This window comes from Zonotrichia albicollis, chromosome 2, assembly GCF_047830755.1.
Source record: "Zonotrichia albicollis isolate bZonAlb1 chromosome 2, bZonAlb1.hap1, whole genome shotgun sequence".
Lineage (NCBI taxonomy): Eukaryota > Metazoa > Chordata > Aves > Passeriformes > Passerellidae > Zonotrichia > Zonotrichia albicollis.
Window position 1 is genome coordinate 50111667 of NC_133820.1, and position 27222 is coordinate 50138888.

Sequence of the window (27222 nt, forward strand, 5' to 3'; positions counted from 1 at the left end):
GGCAGGCGGGGCTGGGCCCGCCCCCGGGCTTCCCCCACCGCCCGCGAAAGGGGAGGGGGCTCTGGCACCGCCCATGCCCGCCCCTGCCGGCGGAGCAGCGCCCGGCGCGCCCCTTAAAGCCGTTCCCGCCCGCCCGCGCGGGCAGTCCGCGGGGCCGCCGCGGTGACCGCGGGGAGGCGCCGGGACGGGGTGGCCGCGATGCTGGAGAACGGCTCCCTGAGGAACTGCTGTGACCCGGGCGGGCGCGGCCGCCTGGGCTTGGCGGAGCGGGAGGCGGCGGCGGCGGGCGCTCCGCGGCCCGCCTGGGTGGTGCCGGTGCTGTCCAGCGTGCTGATCTTCACCACCGTGGTGGACATCCTGGGCAACCTCCTGGTCATCCTCTCCGTCTTCAAGAACCGCAAGCTTCGGAACTCAGGTAAGGGCTTGTTCCCCGCACCCTGGCCCGGCCGTGGCAGGGAGCAGCGAGCGCCCAGAGTCCCGCCGCTATCCTGGTTCTCGCTTCCAGCTGTCCTGAGGAGTCCAGCCCGCTTGCCGAGTCCGTGCGGGCCGCCCGCTGAAGGCGGGGAGGCAGAGCCCCCATCTCTGGGTTCTTGCCCTGTAGTGTGTGCAGGGACCCCCAGGCGCTCAGTCGCCCTTCCCAGCGCGCCGCCTCTGCGCTCCCCTCGGGCTCCGTGCTGCCCTCCGTCCGGGAACGCAGGTCCTTCAGTGGCGCCTAATGAGGCGTGATGTGGTCTCTATGGAGCTCCCGAGGAGGGAAATCGGTGCCATCCGGCGACAAAAAGCGTGCCCAAAGCCGTCGGAGGAGTGAAGGAGGAGCTTTTAAAACTTGCTCAAGAGTCCTAAAGATACGGTGCTGTGCATGCGTGGGGAAGCGGCTCGGCCCGCTCTCTGGAGCCCCACCAGAGTTCACGGTAGTCTTCACGAAATCGCCTTCTTGTGTCCTCATCGCTCATCCTTCAACCAGAACGCAACAAATAAAGTGCGGTGTTGTCTTTGAATCGTGTCTACACTTTCTCCTGTGTGTGCTAGAATGTTGCTCGGCGGTTTTTACTTGCTAAACGTGCTGGTTTTATCTCCTCATCTCTGCCGGGCTGCTAACAACGTGTTTCAAACTACGAAACTCTGTAGTTTCTCACCAACTTCTCTGATTTGCCTCCTGGCCCTGATTGGCGCCCGTCCCGCGGCGTGCGGATCCTGCAGCGCCTCCGGCTCCCCCTTCCATGGAGCCGATTGTTCCCTGGTGCGCCGAGCTGGGCACACCCGCGCTCGGCTGGATGCTAGGTGTCGGTGCAGTATAGAGTGCTACCCCCGAAATTGTGGTGTATCTACTATAGTTCTTGTAGTACTGAGCTGTTCCTGGAACTCCTCGTTCCTTCGGGACTCGAGTTCCCTCGTTTTCCATGCGAACGCAGCTCGGGATAACCAAACTTTGCTGGGAGCTGGCAGGAGTCCGGAGCGCTACGCTCCCCGCGCTCGGGGCCAGAGGGCTCTGCCATCGATCCTCTGTGTCAGGGGTGCTCCCTTGCCGCCGGGAAGGAGGGAGAGCTGCTGCCTTGTTTCTCCTGGGGGTACTGGGGGTGTTGGTTTGGGGTGTTTTTAAGCAGCGTCGCTTCCCAAGCGCTGTCGTGTCTCACGTGCCGTGACTGGAGCTCCTGCTAACGGGGAGCAGGCGCTCCTTCGCTCTTGCTCCGAGTTAAATCGGACTCTGGCAAAAGCAGTTTATGGAGGAGTAACTCTTGGGCTCCCCAATCGCTGCACGTCTCGCTGCAGGCGGGAGATGCAGGCAAGTCCCGTTTACACCGGGATGAGAGATCGCACTCCCCGAGCAGCACCGAACCCGAGAGCGTCTGCAAGGGTGGTTTGGCTGAGCGAGGGAAGACGTGGGGTGGCCGCTGCGAGTCCGTGCGCTTGTGCTTGGGCTGTCCGTCCCGGGGGAGCAAGCCGAGACGAGCAGAGCCGTGCCGAGCCCGGCAGCGCCGCACGCCGCGGAGCCGCAGCCCTGCATACCCCGAGCGGGACCGCGGCCGCCGAGCAGCGCTGGCGCTGCCCCGGGACAGCGGAGCGGGGCTGGGCTGGGCTGGGCTGGGCTGGGATGGGATGGGATGGGATGGGATGGGATGGGATGGGATGGGATGGGATGGGAAGGGCTGGGAGCCGCGGCGGGCACGGAGTCCCGCGGGAACCGCCGTGACTCACCGGCGCTCTCCCGGCCCCCTCGGCGGCGGGGGAAGGCGAGTTCCAGAGGGATTCGCGCCTGGACTCCGGGGACAGTGAGCGCCCAGGGAACAGGGCTCTCCCTGGAGGGGGCGGCCGGCCCGAGGCATCAAATCCCGTCCAGGGGCGGGAAGAGAGGGACTCTCTTCTGAAAGATTCCTTTCACCCAAACAACAGCACAGGGAAGTTTGTACTTGAAGAGAGTGGTGCCTGGAAGAGTAAGTTCCAAGATACTGATCAAAGTACTCTGTGGCACCCTGGGACTGTTGGGGGAAAAAACCCAACCCCCACCCCCAGAAAAAAAAAAAAAAAAAAAAAAAAAAAAAAAAACCAAAACAACACCACAGAACAAAAAAATCCCCCAAACATAGTCGTCTTACCTAGCTCAAATACCTGCTAATTGATCTCCTTCTAGGATAATCCTTAATGTGATGTCACTGACCCTGTCCCAAAGATCTCCTTATCTTTGATAAGTACTGTGAAAAACAGCGAGGAATTCTTTCTACATAATCTTCATAAGGTTAAATACCTTTTAAATTGGCAGTTCTTAGTTTTACATCAGGGGGACATGACTCTTGGAGTTGTAACTGAAAGGGCATAGTTTGGTAAATGTCTACAGAAGTCCTTTTTAGGAAAAATTTCTTAGGGAGGAAGCAGAGTGGAAGAGGACTGGAAACTGATGTGGGTGGAGTGATAGAGGGGATGGGAAAGGAGCCCTTAGCCTCTGACAAAGGAAGGTGGAAAAGCAGGTGGACTTGCAGGTTTCTATTCTGAACAAACAAGAAACGATATGATTGTACCTGCAAGGGAAGTGAATGCAGTAGAAAGGGAAATGGTGATGAAGAACAGCATGAAAGGAGTTTTGGACCTTGTCAAATAAGAAAAAGGTGAAGTTAGGGGAATGGTTATGACAGGAAGACATCTAGATGATCAAAGGAAAAAGGAAGAGCTATACATCATGAGCACTCAGTTCCCTTTGAAGACGTTAGTGAGAGATTTTTCTTGGATGAGAGTTTGGGACTTCAAATAAGTCACAGGTGTATAAGGAATAAATTAACCAGCTCTGTCTACTTCTGTGGCACAAGAAGTAATCATACATTCAGAAAGCAATACAGGTCTAGCAGTTTTTCCAGGATTTATCAACACTATTCTGTTCTAGACTTCACAGAGAGATCTGATAACAGGAAACAATGTAGTTATGCATCACTGTCCTAAAAATTAAAGCATGACCAAAAGTAAATCTATTCTAATGCTGTTATATAATGGGAGGCGCAAGAATGGAGTGAAATAAAATGACCCATTAGCCACTGGGCTTGTACCCTATTATGTTCAGCAGGAGAGAAATAAAGAATAGATAGGATTGGTGTTTCTGGACATTGCTCATTCACTTCTCAAGCATGGGAATTTTGACAGCCTTACAACAGAATGATTGTTTCAGATCACACAGGAGCCTCTTCCCCACATTTAAATTTGGTTTTGGGGAAAATCTGTGAAGACTTTTCCAAGTAATGCATAGCATAATTGGTATGAATCAACATGCTTGTCTTACATAACTGCACCCAGTCTTTCTGTGAGAGGCTGAGCAACTTCTGATCTCTGGAAGTGATTTAATTTACAGAAATTAATGCTTTTATCAGTTCTAAATTGGGAAGAGAGCAATTTCATCTAACACACTACAAAATTAAATAAAACTTCGTATGTGGAAATAATAAAATTAAATCAGCTTGCCTTTCTATTTGAAATGTCAAATGTGTTCTGAATTTTCAGAAACAATTATTGATTTTGTGTGCCTGCAATTAAACATGCCCGGTTGACGGCAGCTTTTATATTGCTGAACTTTTGAAGTGTTAAAGTTTACATGAGCTCAACAACCACTGCTGGATGATCAAGTATCCTGAAAGGGCATCAAGTAAATCAAAGCCACTAGATGCTTTTAAGAACCTTAAAGATACTTTTGTGTAGCTGTAGTGATAAATGTAACATTATGGGCTGGGGTAAGAACCTGGTAGGAAGCACTCTAGAAAGTGGGAACCAGCAAGGCATCTCCCAGAGGAGAGAGATAAAGCAAACCATTTATACTTCATTGGTCCTAAAGCCAGCATAAAATCAGTGAGAAGTGAGAATTAGGCACATTAACTCCATATCATTTCAAATAGTAATGAGGACTTGGGACTCTTTGACTTTTGGCAGAATATTAATACTAACCTTGGTGCATTGCCAAAGAACACATTAGTGGAAAGTGGTATTTTTAGTGCATTTTGTCAGCCTTCCTCACCCTCTCCACTATTTTCCTTTCTATATATACCAGCTAACACAGCACAGTGAGACTCTCATTTCCATTTGAATAGCAAGGTGCTGTTGCAACACAAATTAAATCAAAATGCATGTTTCTTTTACCTGTAAGAGCATCGGTGTATTCACATGTTTAGTTCTGTCTAATGTGTATGTGGCTCTGGAGATGGACAATGCTTCTCATATGGTCATCTGTACAAAATAAACAGTCCTGCATGTAGGATTGTAATATTGGTACTTATCCATCTACTAAATAAACTTGTTCAGCAATATAAGCAAGTCTTGTAGCATTTTTCCATGCTCTTTCCATAGCCTTCACTCCACATTTCTGTGATACAGCTGAAGGTAAGTTATCCCCATTGTTAAATGCTGTTTTCAGTTATTCTTCATCTCTTTGGCCGCACCAGTTCTCTTTCCCTCCTTTATTCCTCCACTATTATTTTTCCTGTCCACTGGAATACAGGGTAGTTGTTTCCTGTGATGGAATCCATCTCTTACAAAATGACAGTGGAGAAACCTGTTTCTGAAACCACTTGGGAAAATTGTCCTTTAATACCAGTAGTGACGCTGACAAGAACATATTTTGATGAGCAGATCATGAGATCCCACTCTGATGGCTTCAGCTTTTGTACCCCTTGCTTCTTGAACCCTGGATCCACAGAATCCTTAGCTCCAGGACTGGATGTGTTTGGCTTTCATATTCTCCCTCACATTCTCCTTAAAGGTGCTCAATGCTAAGAAATTGATGGAAACATATCTTCAATATTCACAAAAGTTCATTGAACCCAACATTTAGAATAAATGTTTTCTATCTCTTACCATGATTCAAACTAATTTTTACTTTATTTTAACTTTGTGATTATTAGTTGCTTAGTTAGAGGGGATATCTTCATTTGTAGAATTACAATTGTCATTTAATTTGAATGGATTGTTTCTCCACCTGTTGAGAACTCTTGTGCAATATTAATGGGAAGTAAACAAATGTTTACCCCTCAACCTTTTTTTTTTTTTCCATAGTAGACAAGTCAAATACTTTTTGTTTTCTCTAAGTAACTAAGTTCTTAATTTTCTTGGGGTTTTTAGGTCTTTCCAAACTAAATTAATCTGTCTTAAACAGAAAACTGACCTGTTCTCAGTAATGCAGATGAAGTACCACCAATACTCTCAAGCAAATATTAACATTTTATTCTGCTCTGTCCTTTCCTGGATAGACAAAATGGACCTGGCATGCCTTGAAGACATATTTTCCTTTTATGTGGTAGCATAATATGGGTGACTGTTCTTGGGGCAGTCCCTTGCTGATGCAGCTCTTCTTTTTCCTTTGTTACACAATTATTCCTTCAGTGCCTGACCTCATATCTCATGTTATTATACTCTATCCACTTTCTGGTCTTTTAATCCTCAAGCAAAAAAAGATCTTGGTATGTCCATGTATCAGTAGGCTCTCAACTCTGTATTATCACAAAATTTCATTAGTTCTCTTTGTGTTTTGTGATGTAATACTTCTGAAACAGACAAAATTAGTTCAATGTAGGTTATCTCCCTCCGGTCCAACAATTCTCTTTCATCATTGTCCAGGAAGTGGTAGCAACAGACTGTAAGTGGTACCCTGGTGATTCCAAGGCTAGATTTGTTTAGAGCAACCTCCCAGATCCAGAAAGTCCAAGTCCATCTTTTATTAAATAAAGATGATCAGATTGGTTGGTGCAGCCACTTTGTATAAGCTCACATTGATTTTATTCCATTTCTCTATACATGCATCTTTAATTTTCCTATCACTCCAAGTTTGTCTCTCCAGTCTTGGCGACAACTGAGATTGAGAACTCAAATAGTTCTCGATTCATTCTTCCTTTTCAACGATTTCCCACCTTGAATACAGGTGACGTGCAGGTGACATGTTAACACATGCTCTATGGTAGACAAACAAATCTTCCAGAGGTGGCAGCACTGGTTTGCTGTTCTTATTACTCCCTGACTAATAGCTTTTCTGACTTACTGCGAGCACCATTCATGCAAAAAGAAACAGCATTTGTGCAGCGCCATAGCAAAGGAGGAAGAAATGGGTAGTAAAGTGTGAGAGCGCCACAGCTGCGAGTGAGTCATGGCAACACTGCTCTTTGGGATGCATGTGGGAGCCAAGCTCTGAGAGAAATCAAATCACTCAAGCCTGAGAGAAATCTGCACTTCCCTACTGGCAGGGAGGACTAGAGAACATCTCAGCCCCTTTTTACAGGTCCCACATGTAGCTCTCAATGCTTTCAGAACACAACACTATCTCTGAGATAACAGATGTTAAAAAATTCCTGCCATCAAGAAAATTCAATCTTTCTGATATTTTCGCTTTATTGTAGTGTGGATATGCTAATTCCTCACCTGTCAGCCTGCTTTGTCCCCAAGACCACCAGTTTTGTCTTTATTAAAAGGCCTAGCAAAATCTTTCTTCAAACCAGGAGCCATTTAAAATAAATTTTCAAGGTCCCCCTCCCCCAGCAACTTGTCTTTCCTTCCCTCTTTTCACTGTGCTGAAAGGGCATTTTAATAATTTTAGAAGTTTTTGTGAAGTCAAAGAAGTTTAGGGGGTTATTCAGTTTCCATTTTATCAATTCTTGCTCTGTCTAGCAGTTTTCTTGGTGGACATATCTTTTACTTCTAGCCTCATTTCTTGTCCTTGTACTGAGACAACTTCTTCTCCATCTAGATCTAGAACTTTTTCTTATATTTTTCCCTCTTTTGGATGCAAGTTACAGAATATTTTTGTACCTTTAATATGAAGAAATGTCAAGCTTCTTCCACATTCAAATCCCTAAGCTCCTCAATACAGCTGATTTCACTTTCCTAATTAGCTTCTTTTATTTATCAAAATGTGCAAGCCCCCTTCTTAGCTATGTCTGCTTTGTTTATTCTTGTATTTAATTTAACCAAAATAATCTCATCTACTTTCAATACAACCTTATTTTCTATGGCAGGCTCTTCAGGGATGTCTTTGGTCTTTATGAAAACAAAGGCTGAGATATATTGGGAAGCAGACTTTGAATTGAAGAAATCTGCTGGGTCTATGTCCAGAACTCTGGACACAAAATAAGCACTGCCATTTCTGTGCTTATTTTCCCCTTTACATTTGAGGACCTGCATTGTCAAATTGGCTTCAATAATGTTTTCCTCCTAAAAGGAAGGTGTTCTCATCCAATTTCAGGTTTCTGCATTCTTCACTGCACATTGTCTTTGCAACTCTTCACCAATGTAATTTTGTCTTTTACCAGGATATCCTCTCTAGTCTCTATCTCTCTCTCTCTCTCTCTCTCTCTCTCTCTCTCTCTCTCTCTCTCTCTCTCTCTTCATTCTCCTTCTTTTATGAAGACAATAGACCTTTTGGTTGGTATTTGTCTTCTCTGATCACTGATGAAGTTCCATTCTAACAGAATTGTTTCCATAAAGTTTTAAAGTTTTATTTTTATTTCTCACTGGTTTTGGATCCCCTATTTTATTGCATAGGTTCCTGGCACCCTTTAACTGGCTCTACTGCTTTATATATTACCACTCCAGTTGAACTCTGCAATGTTTGAGCTCCTGTTTTCTATATTTTTTGCCACCACCTTCCTGAAGCCAAAATTCCCTTGCCATGGGTGTTAAATGAAGAAACTATATGGTTTCTTCTCAAGCTCTCTTCCCATCTCTCAACTTCAAGTTCTTTTTATTCATTCTGCCAGCTTGGATTGCAAGCTGGTATCCCATATGCTTAGGTGAAGTCTGTCCATGAAGATATGAAACCTATTCCCAGAAAATACCTCCAAATGATCAATACTCCAAATCTTTCCATATAACTTCTAGAACTATTCATTCATGTGCCCGTGACTCATCTCATAATTCTAATTATACTTCTATTCTCTTCTTGGAGAGGAAACAGAACTGGTTCATCACCAATTCCTTCCTCTTTTCTGTGAGACTTGGTTCAAACAGTAACCAAATGAGAAAATAAGTCTTCAAAGTTACATATGAATTAATAACTCTGAACTTTGTTAACCTGTAAGTAAATCCAAAAGTAGAAGAGCAAAGTGAAGAGCCAGTATTATTAATTTCCAAAATAAGAACATTTCTTTAACAAAGAGGGTGAATCTTCCAGGTAAATTTAGAAAAAAAGTGAAAAATGGGAACCTAAGATTGTTCTAGAAGAGAAAAAATCTGAAGGATATGGAATTTTAAATTATTTCAGAAACAGAAAATTTGTAAGGTAATTATGATCCTAGAGGGATTGAAAGAAGTATTTAAGAGTACAGAAACATCATAAAGTAGAAAAATAACTTTTCTCTCAATCTGCACCACAGGGAATGCTGTTTAGGGTAAAATTGTAACTTAGTGCAGGTTATTCAGCAGCCATAGGGTATTTTGTATCTTACTTTGAAGCACTTGGCAATACATTATTGCCAAGTTATCATTGTTCCGAATTACCATTTACTGTTATCCTGTATGGTAATCCATTTGTTGATAAGCAAAAAAGAAGTTTATTGCCAAGATCAGGTCCAAGATACTTTTCTTTTAGAGTGTAATATTAAATCCTATTCCACTTAATAAGGGGAGCTATTGGTATGCTTATCTTTATAGGAAATAGAATAATAAGGATTTATTTGGGATGCAGAAGTATGTTTTCCTGAACTTGTGAAGAAAACTCTAAGGGTCATGTATTTCATTTAGCACAAGACCACTCTATCCGTGTTTCAAGGGAAGGAAAACCAAAGGATGCTGTCAGAGTGATGCTTTTGCTGCAACAGTGTGGGCTCCCATTAAGGCCTAGTCTAACACAGCCACACAGCTTTTGCTCGTTTTTTTTTTTTTCAGCTCAGAGTATGAATAAGTTTCGTTCATCTCCTTGATATAACCAACACAAACATACTCTCAAAACATACTCTCAGATACAGGAAATTAGAAGGACCTCTTAACAGCTGTATTGTGGCAGTTCCAATGGGTCTTAGGAGCACTCCCTTTCCTGCCAGCTCTCTCCTGGACTCTGGACTGACATTCCTTTTGCAAGACACACTGACTGCATGAGGAATGACCTCTCTGCAGTAAAGCTCTATTCTTGGATGGACCAGCAGAAGCAATTCAAGGATTCATGGTGCTCTTTGGCACAATCAGCCAGAGCTAAGACACCAAACCTCCCCGCAGAGCGCTAGGACAACTCAGTTCAAAAGACTAATTTTTTCATCTATTCTTAGCAGATATATGTTCACCAGATTACTTTAATCATTGTGTTGAGTATGTTATAGGAGACTACTCTCATTCCATTAAATCAGTTACAACCTGTTCTCTGCCTCTAGGAGTAAATTCTACTCCTACTCCAATTCAGATCTATTATGAGTACCACTACCTTCAGATATGCTTCAGATTTTAGCTTCTTAGAAGTTATCCTTTACCAGTGCATATTGGTGCCTTGAACTGGCAAGTACATTTCCTTGTTTCCAAGAATGCTTATGAAAACAGCCATGTAATCCTGAGCTGATAAAACCATTTCTTCATTTGCAGAAAGGAATACTAATGCTATCGCAATTTTCATCTTCCCAAAAACGAATCCAAGCAGTTGTTCTGCTTTTTTAACTTTTCACCTTGGTATGGGCATAGAACAGATTTCCTGACAGCAAAATCCCACAGAAACATGTCTAAATCACTGTGGGTGCAACACTGGGGTGCATCCTCCCTAACAAGAGTAGCTGCTTCAGAATCTTCTGTTTTACTTTTGGTTTCCATACTGATAAGGACTGAGATATATCAGAGGCAGCATTTTCCTGACATTTCAGCTTCATAGGGAGCAGCAACATCTTGACATGAAAGCAAATAAAAACACCTTAAGCACGTTCATCAAATGCCTAGAATCCTGACGGTTGGGATTATTTTGTTAATTATTTATTAATTGTAGAGGTATTTGATTACACTGTTTAATAAATGCTGCTTAAATTATGTCTGCAGAAAAAACATTACCCTTCTGACAGACTTACTAGTTTTTTCAACAGTGTTTTATGGACTTGGATCAGTTTCAATGTTTAAACACCTTATGAAGATGATAATAATTTATATGATAATTCCATTTATACTGTCATCTTTTTACTATAGAACAACAGCTGCTTACCTGTTGGTTTATACTGCCATATTTGCTCAACGTAGGCAATAATTGCTGTCAGAAGATAGCACATGCAGCTCCTGGAACTAACAGTCTGACTAACAAGAAAAATATCCACTTGGTATGTCAGCCCATGTAAATATAATTATGTTAACTAATTGTAAGTTTAGAGCTAGCAGCAAATTGTAAAATATACCACTGCAAAGAAGACGGGAACCAACAAGCAGCATCCTCAGGTCTCTATGCTTTGCTCCAATGCTGCCCAAAATTCTCAGTGTACTCTCATTCTAAAACCAGTTCACTTTTTCCAAATAATTCAAGTGTACACAGAGTTTCATTTGAGTGCAAATAGGGAAAAGAACGTTTTGTGTGAAGGCTGTGGCCTATGAATATATGTAATAATAATCAATCTAAGCATTTTATGTGCTGATTTCTGGAATGCACAGAGTGTAATTTTGCATTGTTAGAGAGAAAAAAATTAATTAATAGGCGACTGGTATCTTTGTATGCCTTTGTCTTGTTATGTTAGTGGTCATGACAGAAAGAATATTTAAAATTCAAACTTCCCTGCCACGAGTCAGACAGTACACCATTATACTCCAGGTGTTTTATTGGCATAAAATGGAATGTCAGAAAGTGAGTGTTGTGCTGTGGAAATTTAGAGCACTCCTACTCAAGGACAAGAAATCTCCCTGAGATATTTTTCAAGCAACTGCAAAAGTAATTGTTATTAGATTCACAGGTGGGGTTAGAGCCCATGGACAAAAGGTTACTTTCTGAATCAGTTTTCATGTTAAGTAAGACTTTCCTTTCTTTTTTATTCTTCCCTTTGCAATGATTAGAAGTAAAATGTGTAAAACATTAATCAGATGTTGAGGCAGGCTTTGTAAAAAGATGGTGTAACAATATCAATTTGCCTAGAAAAAATATCTACTGGTAAATGGGTTGAAAGAGTTTATAAGATTTTACCTATGATTATGGTACTGTGTATGAAACCTCAACTACACAATCCAGAGTCCAATTGCAGCACTGGACATCTGTTGTTTCAGAGTGAAAGAAGTTAGCTAATTTGAGGTCCTGTCATGTCTTTGGTTGGATAATCATGTCTTTGGTTGGATAATCTAAAAACAATCCAATCTTCTTTAGTCACTCTTATGAAACACCTGGTATACTGGGACCATAAAGGCTATAAAACTTGCTGTGCAGCCAGCTTCCTGGTTAAAGATGAAGCAAGAATATCTGCTCTGCTTATGGAGAGCAAGCACAATAGTGAAGCAGGTGACCTTCAAACACTCTCAAACATTCTCATGCCACTTATATATGTATATATGTGTGTATATATATATGTGTGTATATATATATGTGTGTATATATATATGTGTGTATATATATATGTAAAAAATATAGTGATTTCCTTTTGAACTCATCTTAGTAAAAGCTATATTGGTTTGCTCCAGTTTGCAAGTGTATTAATGGAGTACAAGAGGTGTGACTCAGTAGGTTAGGCAGACAGAAGTCACCCACAGCTGTGTTTCTGGGTCACAGGATGCCAGGTCACTCACTGGGGTGAGCTAGAATGCCACAAGGAGCTGGTCTGAAGGGCTGGTTGCAGTCACTTCACAGTGCTCAAAGGTCATCAGAGCAGCATGTGGAACAGGATTCTGCAGAATCTAGGTTAGATTATTCTAACTTAGTAGGTGAGTATTTAGATAAGGAGGAGCATTCTAGCCTTGCTAAAGCCAGTGGGAATTGCTTTCTGAAAATGATTTTGCTAGGAGCTGGTGCCTCCTGCCTCTTTCTGTGCAGCCTTTACCAGACTCCACACTCCATCCCCACAGAGTTCTGTGCCTTTACTAGCCTTTAGATTTACTGGTCTGGAAACGTTTCTTGGTCCAGGTTCTGTGTTTGGCTCAGGATATTCTGTCCAGTCAAAGATTGTTCAAAAAGTTCTGGTGTCACAAAGAATCTGAAGGCAAAGTATAAGAAAAACAAAGCCCCATCTATTCTAATCTGCACTGGGGCCTCTTCTTCTGACCTAGCAAGTCTAGGTCATTGTTAATGGCCATGTCTGGTGTCTGAATGCATAGTAACAGGCATGATCTTAAGTACCCTCTAATATTTAGTAGATCAAGTAGACCCCTCATCTGTGACAAAATTGACAGCATCTTGCCTCTATCGCCTAGTGAGAACATTAAATATCCTGTACACTGATTCCTTACTGGCACAGGTCACCCTGAGAGGTTGTTGAGTCTCTGTGGCTGTAGGCAGTGAAAGGCTGACTGGACATGGCCCTGAACAACCCATTACAGCCTATCCCTCTTTGAATGGGAGGGTTGGACTAGATAAACTCCAGAGATCAGTTCCAGCTTTTGTGGTTCTATGGCTATACTGGTTGCATGTCTATCACCCCTCATTTACCTATCTCAACATCATCATGACTTGCAGGCCTAGCCACAGTAGAGCTGTTGTGTTGTCATTTTTCAAGGCTTCTACCGGCTCTCAGAAAAGACCTTGATTCAGCAAATGATCATTACACACTTTGTCTGTATTGAGTTGGAACACAAAGCAGCTAATACTTCAGAAGAGAATACACAATCATCTTCTTTAAAAGCATTTTATTTATTCATCTGTTCACATGCTGTTTACAAACCTATGAGTATCATTATAAGATGAATCATGTCACTGTACTTTGCTTTAAGACCTTGTTTCCAAAAGAAGCAGATGGCAGAGACTGACAACAGCTTCTGAAGACATTCATCTCCCTATGCATGTACACTAATGAGGCCTTCCAAAAGCTCAGAACAGAAAGGGTAAGACTTTTCCTTTCTGAAAGGTTATAATGGCCATTTTTTTATTATCATCTATTTTCTTCCTTGGTGAAACAGGAAACAAGAAAAGAAAAGAAGATTATAATGAAGGGAGTCGGGTTGTTTAGAAGCATTGGCAACTTGTCAACATAAACGTTTTCCAATTAGATGTTCCCGTGTACTCTATTTACTGCAGTGTATCAGATCCTATTTTAAAAAATCCAGGATCCTGGGAGTTGAACACCCAAAAGTACATAGGAGGAGTAATGGGCCTAGATTTGGTTTCTTTTAGCGGATTGAACCAGTTAACATGTACATGCTTTGCACATATTTGTCTCAGTAGCCACGGGCTGCAAGTCCTCCACCCACAGCCCTATGGAGCAGCTGAGCAAAGCACTGAGGAAATTGCCACTTGCAGGACTTATGTTCTCTAAGTGGAGACCCCAACATCTACACTGGTCAAAAAATTCTGGGCTGCTTAAATTGGTCTGCAGGGCTAAACTAGAAGATGTGCCTTATCATAGCTAATCAAATCTCTTGGCAAATTGGTCCTGATTGTGCCCCATAGTCTCCAATAGTCCCCAGTTTTATTCACTTCATATACCAGCCTGATAGCCTGAGTGTCTTCAGTAATATCTTCAGCCTTGTATTTTAAAATAGAACTATTTAATGTCTGAGATTTGTTGGTTTGTTTGGGTTTTTTTAAATTCAAATAATCTGCCAGCAAATATTAAAATAGAACAAAACACAAACCAAACAGCTTAACGAAACAAAACATGGTCTTAGTTTGAACAAAATTATTTTCATTTTTCAATTTCCTGTCTTTTTTTTATAAAAGAAGGTGGAAGTTAAGTTATTCTAAGGACTTGAGCAATGTTTTGTTGCAGTAATAAAGAAAAATACCAACATAATTTCCTTTGACACAAATATAGTTTAGATACAGTAGCAAAGATGAAAGTAATAATAAAGGTGATGGAATGAACACAATACAAATTAAAATCTGTCAGGGCATAATGAAGTTTTTTCCCAGAGTTTTTATAAGTGAAATATTCTTCCTTTGTTTGGTTCCACATTTCAGTCTTTTATAGTTGATCTTGAACAAGTTTTGGGGTAGGGTTTTTGTTTGTTCCTTTAACAAAGCAACATCCTATAAAATACGACATATTTCACTTTTATTTTTCTGACATGCAATACAATGCTGAGACACTGAATAAAAAGTTATTAAAAATTATAGGTTGCCCAACTCTTTATAGGATCTAACTAAATTGCACCTGTTGTATTTTACAGCTTTTCATATTAGCCCCTTTGTCAGCAGTAAATGAGTTTTCATACTTGCAGTTGTACAAGTAGGTTTCCTATTCTTTCTTGGTTGAAGCAATCAACAGCTGTGATTACTTCAAGAGAAGAAAATTAGGCTGATGTGTACTGGCAGATATAGCAAACAGGACTTATTTCATGAACCAGTGAAAAACCAGTCGGGTTTTGTTGTTATTTATCAGCAACTGGAGGTTCTGAGGCTGGGCTGCCACTGGTGCCATGGCACTAAGCCTCATAGTGAATGTCTTGGCTTCACTCCCTGTGTGACATCTAAACTGGAAAAGGGGAGATTTTAAACTAAAGAGGGTAGACTTAGATTAGCTAAGATTCTTTACTGGGAAGGTGGTGAGACACTGGCACAGGTTGCCCAGAGAAAACATGGATGCCCAAACCCTGGAAGTGTTCAGGGCCAGGCTGGGTGGAGCATTGAGCTATCTGATGCTGTCGAAGGTGTCCCTGCTCATGGCAGGGGGTTAGAACAAGATGATACCTAAGGTCCCTTCCAACTCAAACCATTCTGTGATTCTACAAGTCTATGATTCTCTCAGCAACAACATGGGCCTTTTCCATCCTAGACTACCCTCAAGGCAGGAGCCTGACTTCACTGTTAGGGCATGGATATAGGGGATCTTCTCCCCTCAGCCTGCTGCGAAATGCAGCTCAGTTTCAGATGGCTGGACACACAGAACAAGGCATAGCTAGACTCGTGCTCTGTCTTAAGCAGTAGAAGGAAGCAAGAACTGAGGAGAAAAAGAGAACAGAGCAACCCTGTACAATGGTTCTGTATTATTACAACTTGTGATTCCTTCCATCTCAGAGGAGTTCCTAAATCTAGTATGGTATGTCTGTTAAGTAAAATTCAAATGTAGTACTTCAATTAAGTACTCTTACAAGTACTTTTCCAGTCTTCCTTTGAACACAAATTTTTTTTTATCTGCAAAATCTGTTAAGGATTTACTACCTAGTGCAGCAAACATTCCCTTTTATTTGCTTTTAATACAACTACAACTAGCCTTATTTAATAGCTCTAGCTCTTCTCTTTGCTCCATCCCTCAGCATCAGTATGCCACTATGATGCTGTTTGGGAGAAGAAAGCTGGACCAGTGCTGCCAGTTTTCCCAGAGGATGCCTAACAAAGGTGGTATTATTTAACAGAAAAGTAGGAGCAAAATTCATGAACCTGGAGTGTTCTTCCTAATCAGTGCCTTGCACCTATGTCAGTTTCTCTGCTGTTAAATCATGAGAGGGATTTTTAAACTTTTTTTTGGATGAGCATACTGATAAAGAGCACTCTACAATACAAGTGGTAACCTGTGTATTCTGATTCTAGGCTGAAATTCTTGAACATAACCTAGAAAGAGACAAGCATGCTAACCCCAGAAGAGCAGCAGGGCTGGTGAGTAGGGCATTCTCTGGGGACTACGGGAGACATAAACTCAAGTCTTTTTCAAAGAAGGGTTCTTCTATCATGGAAGAGTCCTAACTACTAGGCAACAGTGAAATTTTCTAGTAGTAAAGCCTGTCTTAGCTCTTCTGCTTCGCCTTTTCTTTCTGAAAACACCCGGTAGTGGACAAGTTCCTGCAATCTCAGAAAGTATCAGAAGCCCAGAAAAGTATTTATCGCCCCGCAAATGTAGTATCCGATTAAGGATCAGCGTTCTGCTTTGGAAGAGCCGGCCCCGGGCGTTTCCCGCTGGCCTGCCAGGGGATGCGATGCGCTGTCTCTGCCGTGGCTCCCGCACTAGGTGGCAACAGAGTGTCACCGCCGTGCCCAGCAGCGCCGAGCGAGCCGCGGGGAGCCAAACTGCGCGCCCAGGGACTGCAAACCTCAGGCCTTTTGCTCGGCTTTTAACAGCAGCACGGCACTCATACACCTGTCGTCCATTGGCAAACTCAAGGCAGCAAACTCGCAGCAAGGACTAGTGTTCCCATATTTAACCAGAGGGAGAGGAAGCGGAGGTTTTGTTTTGCATTGCATTCATGCCTAGTTGCCAAGCATGCCAAAATCATGATCTCAAACACAACAGTGCAGTTTAGATACCTCCTTTCAGTAAATCTGTGTCTGTGTCGACAGCTGAGAGATCTGCCTAATAAGCCTAAAATTGACCTCCTGCGAATGTAGCTTCCACTGCTAATTCATAGCTGCAGATGTAGGGCCAAGAACGCAGTTCTGTTCCAGTCCAGGAGTCTGAAAGTCACTTAGCCACAATCTCTAAGTCCTTTTTATGTGCTAAGGTTTTGTTCTTGTGAGTCCAGCATTCTTCTTCAGGCCAGTCCTCTTTAATATCTTTATCAGTGATATGGACAAGGGGTTTCAGTACCCCCTCTGTTGTTTGCCAACAACACCAAATTGGATGGGAGTGTTGATCTGCTAGAGGGCAGGAAGGCTCTAAAATATGTTGTTCTAGTGGAAATCTATCACCTCTCCCTTTCCCTTACATCAAAGCCTGCAGTATACCTCCCTAATATCTGAAATATTGAGACAAAACTACAAAAGCGCATATCACTGCCTTTAAACTGTCACATTCACAAAGAAAACAAACACCCATCTGGCATTTGTTTGGAGCATTATGTTACACCTTCTGTTAGCAACACGCTGTTGAACATTATACCAAATTAACATGTCTCAGTAAATCAAAGCTTACCCTAGGTCTTGGCTTGTACTGTCGCAGGGAATTCAAATGTCAGTGTGTGAAAGACTTAATTCTCTACTCCACCTGATGTCATAGATCAAAGAGGGTGATGTCTGCATGCAACATATAAAAACTTGTTAAACAAATGTGTAACAACCAAAACACTACCTAAAAAAACCCACAAACACCATGACATATGTTATATAATTAAGCATTTTCACCAGTTTAAAACCAAAGAGAGAAGAAAAACCTTTAAAAAATAGTTGCTCATTGCAATTGCTCCTGGTTTTAGTAAAGAAATTCAAAGTCAGTTGTCTTCTCAGAAGGCAGATGCTAAGCCCTTAAAGGTTTTGGCCTTACCAAAAAGTTTGTTCTGTAAGTAAATTCCCATAACATCAAGTCATACCAAGATTACCAGAGGGTGTGACAGTTCTCTTTCTCCTGTTAGTTGTAGTAAGTAAATTAGTATGCAGGAATGCTTCATGAAATACCTATCTAGTTCTGTTGCACCCAAATTCAATATCAGAACTTATTTTCTTTTTTATGCATAGAACTATCAGTGTTTAAGACAGCACAGATGTGCATATTTTTAAATACCTGGCAAGCCATATGGCTTTCAGTAGCTACTGCTTGTAATTAAGGGATATTTCCACTCCAGTGAAAAAATGAAAATACCTCTCTCTCTAGTGAAACTAAAATCTGAGAACAAAGTTCATCAAGTAAATTCCAGAAGCAATGATGATAATTCCAGCTAGATGAAAATTCTGTGCTTTCTATTTTGTTACAAACAGCAAAAAGTTACCTCTTTACTTATGTTATTAATGTAATTTAGGCCACTCTAAAAGCCCTGGGTTAGGTGTGTCAAGGAACATTTACTTTCTGGAAGCACATAGAAAATGTCTAAGACCTTTGATTTCTCAAAATGTCAATTATTTATGTTTTTTGAATTAGAAAAGTTTCTCTCTACTTCTGTAGATTATTCATTGCAGTAATAAACATTAAACTTAATACTGTAGTCTTCCACAAAGACAGAAAAATACCATTGGAGCTTACTTTGCAGTGCACAGTGGGAGCATTCAACTCTGTAAAAAGCCGTAGAAGTGACAAATCACCTGAGGCCTTTATAGATATTGGATCATTTTTCTTCTGAGTTGTAAACTAGTAAATTAAGTTTTTGACAAGTTCCTTGCTCACTCTATTTATTCATTGCACCTGGAATTTTCAAGAAGTCCTAAATTGTGCTCAAAACTTTGAAAATATCTTGCCAAATGTACTTTACAGTTTATTTCCAAATGTGATTGAAAGAGCTCAATGCCCACTCTATTTCAACTGAACAATTACATTTTGGGTAGAAGCTGATGCTGGAAGGCCTTAAAGTTTAGATTAATCTCAGTGAACACACTAGACTAAATTCTCTCTTTCTCCAAAAGACATTCTAAAACAGAAAAAAAGAGTCTTTTCTTTCCTTCCTTTTTCTGTCCTTCTTTCCTTCCTTCTTTTCTTCTGACTTCCAACTTTTGACTTCTTTATTTTCTAATGTCAGATACAGTGATGAAAAAACGTAAGAGAAATTCTTGTTGCCAGGATGTAAATATATTCTGATAAAGATGCCCTTGTTCTTTTGTTAGTTTTGTTTTTGTCCGGTTTGCCGCATGGCTACAAGAGGCCTTCACAGTCATCTCATCCTTCCTGCACAAAGGGATCAGCTTTAATTAGGCCAGTACTGACAAATACTTGTTTTCTATTTTCTTCAGTGGCAGACTCAGAGCAAGGTGTTCCCACACTTCCTTCTTCTTGCCATTATTTTTTTTCTCTGTGTCTATTTTGAAACTTCCTTGTTGTGACTGAAGCTTGCTTGGAATCACAACAATCATAGGAACATTTGAAGTTATCATGGCTCACTCAATCAGCTCCCTAATTTGTTCAGTCTTTCCTCACCAAGCATCCAGCTGCAGCTATGGAAAGACTTGTGTAGCTTTTTAAAATATAGGAAAAAGGCTACTAAATGCATTACAAGGAACTATCTTTATACAGCTATCTGAAATAAGTTGTGCACTGCTCTTGAGATAGGCTATGTTTCTGAGGGTACAGATGGATAGTCCTGCTTTCCATTAAGTTTACTTGCTGTTGTGCAAATTCTGGTGAGCATGGTGGTCCCCTAAAGAGTATGGGAGAAAGACAGTTCCCCATTCCTTAATTCAAGAAGCTACAGATGTAAAGCAGGTGGAGAAAACAGAGTAGATGTGAAATTCCATCATTTTTGATGAGCATATTAATACATGGTTGTTGCTTTTACGACTTCCAGTTAATGCCATTCTTAATATGACATGGAGAACTTGTTAGTTGAGGACTACTAAGCTCAGAATATGTAGAATGGAGCACCTAACTTCTCCTTCCAAAAAATAATTATGTTCCATGCCCAATTTTTAAAATTGCTTGGATTTTTCCATATCAGTTCATGCTGTGAAGGATTTCCAGGAAAGAAAGAAGAGTAGGAAAGCCATAAACAAAACCATACAAACCATATACATTTTATGATACCTAAATGCCAAGAATTCAACATTAATACCTCTATCTTCTAGAGTGAAGTTCCTAAAGAATATTTTTCAGGAATATAGCTTACTATCTCACTATTTTATAAAAATACCCTAAGATACAATGCCAGAAATTTCAAACTGATGAAGAGGACACTGGTTAAAGAGAGAAGATAGGGCTCAACCATATCACCTATATTCCCTGAATATCATCATCAGAAAATATGAATACTTCCTCTTGCATGCATGGAACTTTTCTTTGTATAATTAACTATGCCTTTCTGCAGAGGATGGTGAAGATGATCGACTCTTCCTCAGACAATCCAAAAAGAAAATAACTGCAGTATGGGTAGGCCATTTATGCAGAAAATATCTATTCTACAGAACATTGTGCAGAAATTTAGAGTATACATAAAACAAGACATCCTTCCAATACCTATAAACCTAGTCTTTGTATATTCTTCTCCTTTATGCTTGTGAAGCCCATTAGCATGCAAGTGATGGGATAGAATGGCAGAATGGCTTACTTATCTGGCACAATTGAGACTTTTTTTTTTTCATTTTATCAATCCAACCATGGAGTTAGCTATACTTAAACAACTCAACATGTGCTTATGTAACAGATCACTGATGACTATGTTTATTAAAGATAAAAAGAGCAAGGAGGATATAATCCAGTCACCAACAGACTGGAAACACCCTGCTGCTCCAGATATTTCCGTGGTGCTCCAAGTTACGTTGTAAAATCATTTCCCTGTTGGTCCTATCTACCAACTGCTTGCTGACATCACCAATAATTTAGCCTTGCAGACATCCATAATAATGAAACACTTTTCTTCTTCTTAACAGCTATGCTTGCTTTCAGACTTATGCTTCTGTATTTTTCTTTCCTTCCAGGTAACGCATTTGTGGTGAGCCTAGCTTTGGCTGATCTGGTGGTGGCCTTGTATCCATACCCGCTGGTGCTCTTAGCTATTTTCCGCAATGGATGGACACTGGGTGAAACACACTGTAAAGCCAGTGGCTTTGTGATGGGACTAAGTGTAATAGGCTCTATTTTCAACATCACTGCAATTGCAATAAACAGATATTGCTACATATGTCACAGTTTTGCCTATGACAAAGTGTACAGCTGTTGGAATACAATGTTGTACGTCTCCTTAGTCTGGATATTAACAGTAATTGCAACTGTGCCAAATTTTTTTGTTGGCTCTTTGAAGTATGATCCACGCATCTATTCATGCACGTTTGTCCAAACTGCCAGCTCCTACTACACAATAGCTGTGGTGGTCATTCACTTCATCGTCCCTATCACCATTGTCAGCTTCTGCTACCTTCGAATTTGGGTTTTAGTGCTTCAAGTTCGAAGACGAGTCAAGTCAGAAACAAAGCCAAGATTGAAGCCAAGTGACTTCAGAAACTTTCTTACCATGTTTGTTGTTTTTGTGATTTTTGCCTTTTGCTGGGCACCTCTAAACTTCATTGGACTGGCTGTAGCCATTGATCCTACGGAAATGGCACCAAAAGTTCCTGAATGGTTATTCATTATAAGTTACTTAATGGCCTATTTCAACAGCTGCCTTAATGCAATAATATATGGTCTTCTTAATCAGAATTTTCGGAATGAATATAAGCGAATTTTAATGTCACTGTGGATGCCAAGGCTTTTCTTCCAGGACACATCCAAAGGGGGAACTGATGGCCAGAAGAGCAAGCCTTCTCCGGCTTTAAACAACAATAACCAAATGAAAACTGAAACCTTGTAAATGTGTAATAGTCAATGCAAGAGTTTGTCATGGAGAAAACCAAGATCATAGTTGTAATGTTCTGGTCATTCCTGCTTAATTTTGGGGAGTTTCCACTTGGATCACACTTTATGACTGGAATACTGTCTTCATAGTAAAGCACATTGCTCTGGATTAGTGATTTATACAAGATAATAATTGAAAAGATGTTTCAGAATTAAAGCAGCAGGTGGGTGCAGGCTGTTTTAGTTCTCAGAGCTGAATCCTGTTTCCAGACACATGAATGAGGTATTTTTTTACTTCTGCGGGAGTTTTGCATTCTTTATACAAGACCAGGATTCGTTTCTTTGAAGTTGTAGTGAGTCTATGTGTTCATCAGAGCTCATCAAAGCTCTGGAGTGGTATTTTCCTCCCTTCTGTGTCTGAACAGAGGGTGAGACAAACGCTATTTTTCACATGTAAGCCAAACATTGCATTTCTGTGACAATAATGGAGTCTTTGAATCCAATTTGTAAACTGGAGAGAAGACTATTTGTGTAAAAGCGAATATTAACATTAGAGACTTTCCTCACAGGTTCTTCATACTTACATACATTGAGAATGGGAATATGCTGTGTCTACTCGCTTCATCTTTTGTGGTTAATTTTATGGTAGATAATGTAATTGGTTGATTTCTCACAGATTTACCTTACACAATATTCTTCCCTTAGAAAAGATTGAATTTTCATTGAACTTATTTTATTCACCAAAATACCTATATAAAATGTCATTTGATGCACTTTCGCACACCTTACACATTTGAGACAGATTGGAAATTACAGCATGTGACCTGTGATCATCTGTACTGGCAACTGAACACAGACAGGGTATCCTAGGTCATCTCAAATGATGCTAGACCAAAAGAAGAAGCCCGTTTGACTAACGGTAGCTGATAAACTCAACTCACGTCTACATCTAATCTCGAACAAAACCCACTGCTGGTGTCTAACCTACGACAACCTTCAGGGTTCCCTGTAGTGGAGATATGTTTCCTTCCATCTGTGATGATAAACACACATCCAAGGATAAGATTAATTGCTTTGTGGAGGTGCTGGTCTCCTTTCACTGACTTTAAAAGCAGCTTTGATTAATAGTTCAAACACCTAATTTTGGATAGCTAGAGAGGAATTTATCTTGCTTAATTTGGGATGAACCCAGTGTATATGTTTGCACACAATCCATTTTCTAAATGCTCACAGTAGTTCTTAGAGTCCTAGGAAATTATTCCTTTTCTTTTGAAACAGATATTTTTATTGATCAGGGGAGCTATCAGCAGAACTCAGTAACTGTACCTTTACTGACTCTTAAAAAGATCAAGTTGCTCACACACACACATTTCAGGCAAGGACAGGTCATCTTAATTCCATAAATAATTTACCTACACTTCATATTTGCAGTTCATAAAATAAAAGATTATTTTCTGCTTTATTTTTAAACACAGCTCAAATTCTAACTGGATTTCTGCTCTTCCAGGTAACAAATTGTAACAGTGACTGTGCAGATCAGATTACAATTTGGGTTGTACTCCAGAGCATCATAGTAATTTACACAATGTGGTTGTCCTATCTCAAAATCAGACTAGGATCTGTGCACAAGCACACAGTCAATGAGCTTATTTTAACATGAGGCTTGAAATGCACATTGCTCTTAGCATTTCTTAGCAATGCTGTTCAGGGTAGATGAGCTAGGTTTCTGGTAAATCCATGTCAGGGATTGAAATGGAACAATGAGGAATTCAGGTTGCTATTACATTCCAGATTTCCTGACCTGGCTATAATGAAAAATAGTTCTGCAGTAATATTAATTTGTACAGCCGATATACTCCTTCTGAAGCCATAAAGATGTATTAAACACCACCCTTGTATTGCTAGAGTGATAGAAAAATATCAAAGAACCACAGTATTTTAAATGTTCTGTTAGCTTGTCAAAAGCCTATGTAAAGTACAGCAAAGTAACACATGTGAATATTATTTTAGCTGCTTTCATGTTCTTCACATGATTTCTGATAATCTCAGAAGTCCAGCACCCTCAGCTCATACAGTGATAAGCTGATAAGAAGATGAAAACTTTGTGCATAGGGATAATGAAGGCATGGGGCAAATATAACCTCGTGGCAGAAAATAAAAATACTGTGGCTAAAAGTAGCAATCATTAATAAGTAGGTCTTACCTGAAACGTAATTTTCTAAGTCTGAATCAATTTTGATAGGTATTGTCTTTTTCCATGATGTCCACAGCAAGATATAGAACACAAAATCAACATACATATATATCTACACAGTAAATGAGAAGTTTTGAAAGTCTCTGAAACTTGTAAGAAAGCCTATAAAATTTGATTCCTGACAGTCTAGCTTTTTCTGACTTCTCTGAGTAGTCAAAATTGTGATTTGAAAGTCAAAATTGTTTGTCTGGCTTATTGGTGAACTATTATTAGAAATAAGTTGATAGACCTTGGTTTATCTCTCACTGGAATAAGTCAGAATAGAGTCCAAAAACAATTGGTTTAGCTCCATAAAATAAATGTAAATGTTAGAACCATTTCTTTGGCCAGAAAAATGAGCTGCTATTGCTCTCAATACTCATGAGGAGCAAACTTGAAATTTGTATAAAGTCATTTTGCAAATTTTATCTGCTCTTTAAAAATTAAATATCATTTTCAGAATCCTTGTTCTGATATGTTCCTAACTATCCTAAATTAAGCTCACACAAATAATTGAATAGAATCACTGAGACGTAGAATGGCCTGGTTTGGAAGAAACTAGAAAGATCATTTTGCCTCTGCCACTCTGACCCAGTCAGGGACACAGCATTACCTGGAAGGGGCCCTGCACTGTATAGTAGTTGCAAAGCCAATTTGCTATTATTGTGCCAGGTACTGCTACTTGTTGAGTCCTGATGTATGGAAAATAACTCATGCTTGTTATAATATATGTATAAAACAACTCATGCTTTGTAGTAATACATGGTATAAAAACTATTAAAAATAGTTTTTTATACCATGTATTACTACAAAGTACTGCATTTTAGTTGACCCGGAAATCAATCAAATCCATAAAATACAATTTTTTAAGTCAATCAAATGCAAAAAAATTATATTTAGATAACTAAATGTGGCTCTCAATGATAAAAAGTTTTTTGTGTAGAAATGTATATTTCTACTTATATTTCTATCAGCAGCCTTAAATTAGTTTTCTCCCTTTTCTTATTTTAATTCAAAATCCATTTTCCCAAAGTGAAGTTTGAAGGAAAACTCTATAAATGCACTATCAAGAGAGTTGATATGGTTATAGCATGATTGGAAAGTATAGTCAGGAAGAACATATCAGCTCTGAACAGATTTATGTGTGTTTGAGGAAATTGTTACTTTTGTTATATAAAAGTATTTACACCAGCATATCTGATATAGGCACTTTAAGAAAAAAGAGGAAAAAAAGTCAGGTAGACCCTATGTCCTGCACAAGGTAACTAGTGAAGGAAAAACTAGGACCTCAGGGAAAAAGTCTGTTTCCAGAAAATGTGGAGTGTTTTCAAACCTTTAGTGTTACCTTGATTAAAAACTGTTGTATTTTACGTTAATTAAAAGAAGTAAATGTATTCTAGAACTGTTCTTACAATAGATTTCAGATTAGAAAAAATCTTACTCCCATGTAGATGGGTGAAGACCAGTTGTAAATTCTGTTACGGTAAAGAGAGAAGTGGAGGTCTGGTAAAGTCTAAATGAGACTGAAACAATGCATTAATCTTATCCTGTCTCTCTGTGCTAGTGAAAATATCAGTCTCAAGGAAGAATTAAAACTAAAGGCACAGTCCTATTAATGTTGACTTTGATGAGATTTCTCATTAAATTATTGACTGAATGGAATAATTCTGCCTGGCTCATTCTCAGGAGCAGAAACACTTTTCTGTCTCTCCACTTCTTCCTTCAAGAACGTACTTGGATAAAAATTATTGTTTTCATTTCCCAATTGTATTTTAATGAATTGAACCAGTCTGGGAATTTGCCAATGAATAAATATATATGGAAGATTGTATATATTTCTTAATATGTGTATAAAACAGTTTTGGTCATCAGAACAATTTGTTGCACTTAAAGATGCTTACAGATTTAATGGAAAATGAGGGAGACAATTTATTTTCATTCATCTATTGAAATGTTGCTAGTTTAACTGGATCTTGCACATCATTATTATCTATAACAATAAATCAATATTTTACCTCATGTTACAATGACCATGCAGTGACACCACTATGAATGTCAGCTGCAGGACACACAACTGGTTCCTGTTCATTGTCTTGTTAGTAACACCTTCATCTGACTAATAAGATTATTTTTTCAGTCTATATTTATAAATACTTTTGTGGCATAAAATTACTCCAGGTTAAGAACACGAAGGAGCTGTGAAAAGTTGGGCACTCCTAATTTGACTGGAGTTGGAGGTTAAACCTGGAGGTGATGCACTCTGTGACCCTCTGGACTCGGTCACAGAGGTGGAACAGTCCCATTCACCAACTGTAGAGACTCTTGTGTTAAGCCCTGGGGGTTTTACTCCTTGTGGATAGCTGGGAAGGTCCTATGGAATGTTGCTGTGTTTCACTCACAGAACAAGTTAATCTCATGGCATTGCGCAGGCAAAACTCCAAATAGCTCAGTGGCTGCAGAATGAAGCCTCGAAACTGCAGCATAAAAAGAGAATTCCTCTTTGGTACAAAGAAGTAGAGCTGACCACAATAACAGCATTTTAAAAAATAATATTTTGTGCCTGTAATGCATAGCAACTAATTTTACTCTCCTGTAGACTTAGTGAGGTTCCCTTTACCTACAGTCATGGGATAAAATCAACTAAATGCATGTGAACTGATAGTACAGTCATAAATGAGGGCTGTTGGTGCCAGATGTGTTTTATTTACAAACTAATGAACATTGAGGTTTTGTTCAAGGAGGAAGAAAAAAGAAGGAGAAAAAAAAATTGTGGAAGCAATTCATGTGACTGTATTTTTAAAATTCTTGTGGTAAATAACCTGTATTTGCCTGCATTTACCATAAGTGTAATCATTATATTCTGGGAACAAAAATCCAAAAGGCTTTGCAAAAACTTAATTATACGGTCCCGTTTCAAGGCAAAAGATACTCTACTGTAGAAACATGCCCTTCCCAATTCCTAATTTTCAGAAGTCTCCATAGGACACACAGGATGGTGTGATGGCAAAACACGGAAGATTGTACGATTGCGAACATAAACGCTTTTTACTTTGTCCACAAAACCGACCCTGCCTGACAACTTAGGAAACACACCTTTAAAACTGTTAAAGGACTTTAAAATAAAGACTACCTCTGTTTTGAAATGTTCATATCTCTGTGGCAATCAGTATATGAGCAGATAGAAATTTTCCCTCACAATCTCAAGCATACTGCCAGAATTCCAGAATTATGTCTTAGGCTGGGAGGGATCTCCAGAATTCCAATAGTCATTATGCCCTGCTCAAAACAGATGTAAACTGATCAAGTTGTTCAGGTCTATGCTCAGTCAATTTT

General features: G+C 40.1%; 1 protein-coding gene across 1 annotated transcript; it reads left to right on the forward strand.

The window, feature by feature from the left end:
- MTNR1B (melatonin receptor 1B) lies at positions 1-27222 on the forward strand. The gene is made up of 2 exons (XM_074535127.1): positions 1-415; positions 20804-27222. The coding sequence occupies exons 1-2, from the start codon at positions 199-201 to the stop codon at positions 21670-21672; spliced, it is 1086 nt and encodes a 361-aa protein (XP_074391228.1). The 5' UTR covers positions 1-198; the 3' UTR covers positions 21673-27222.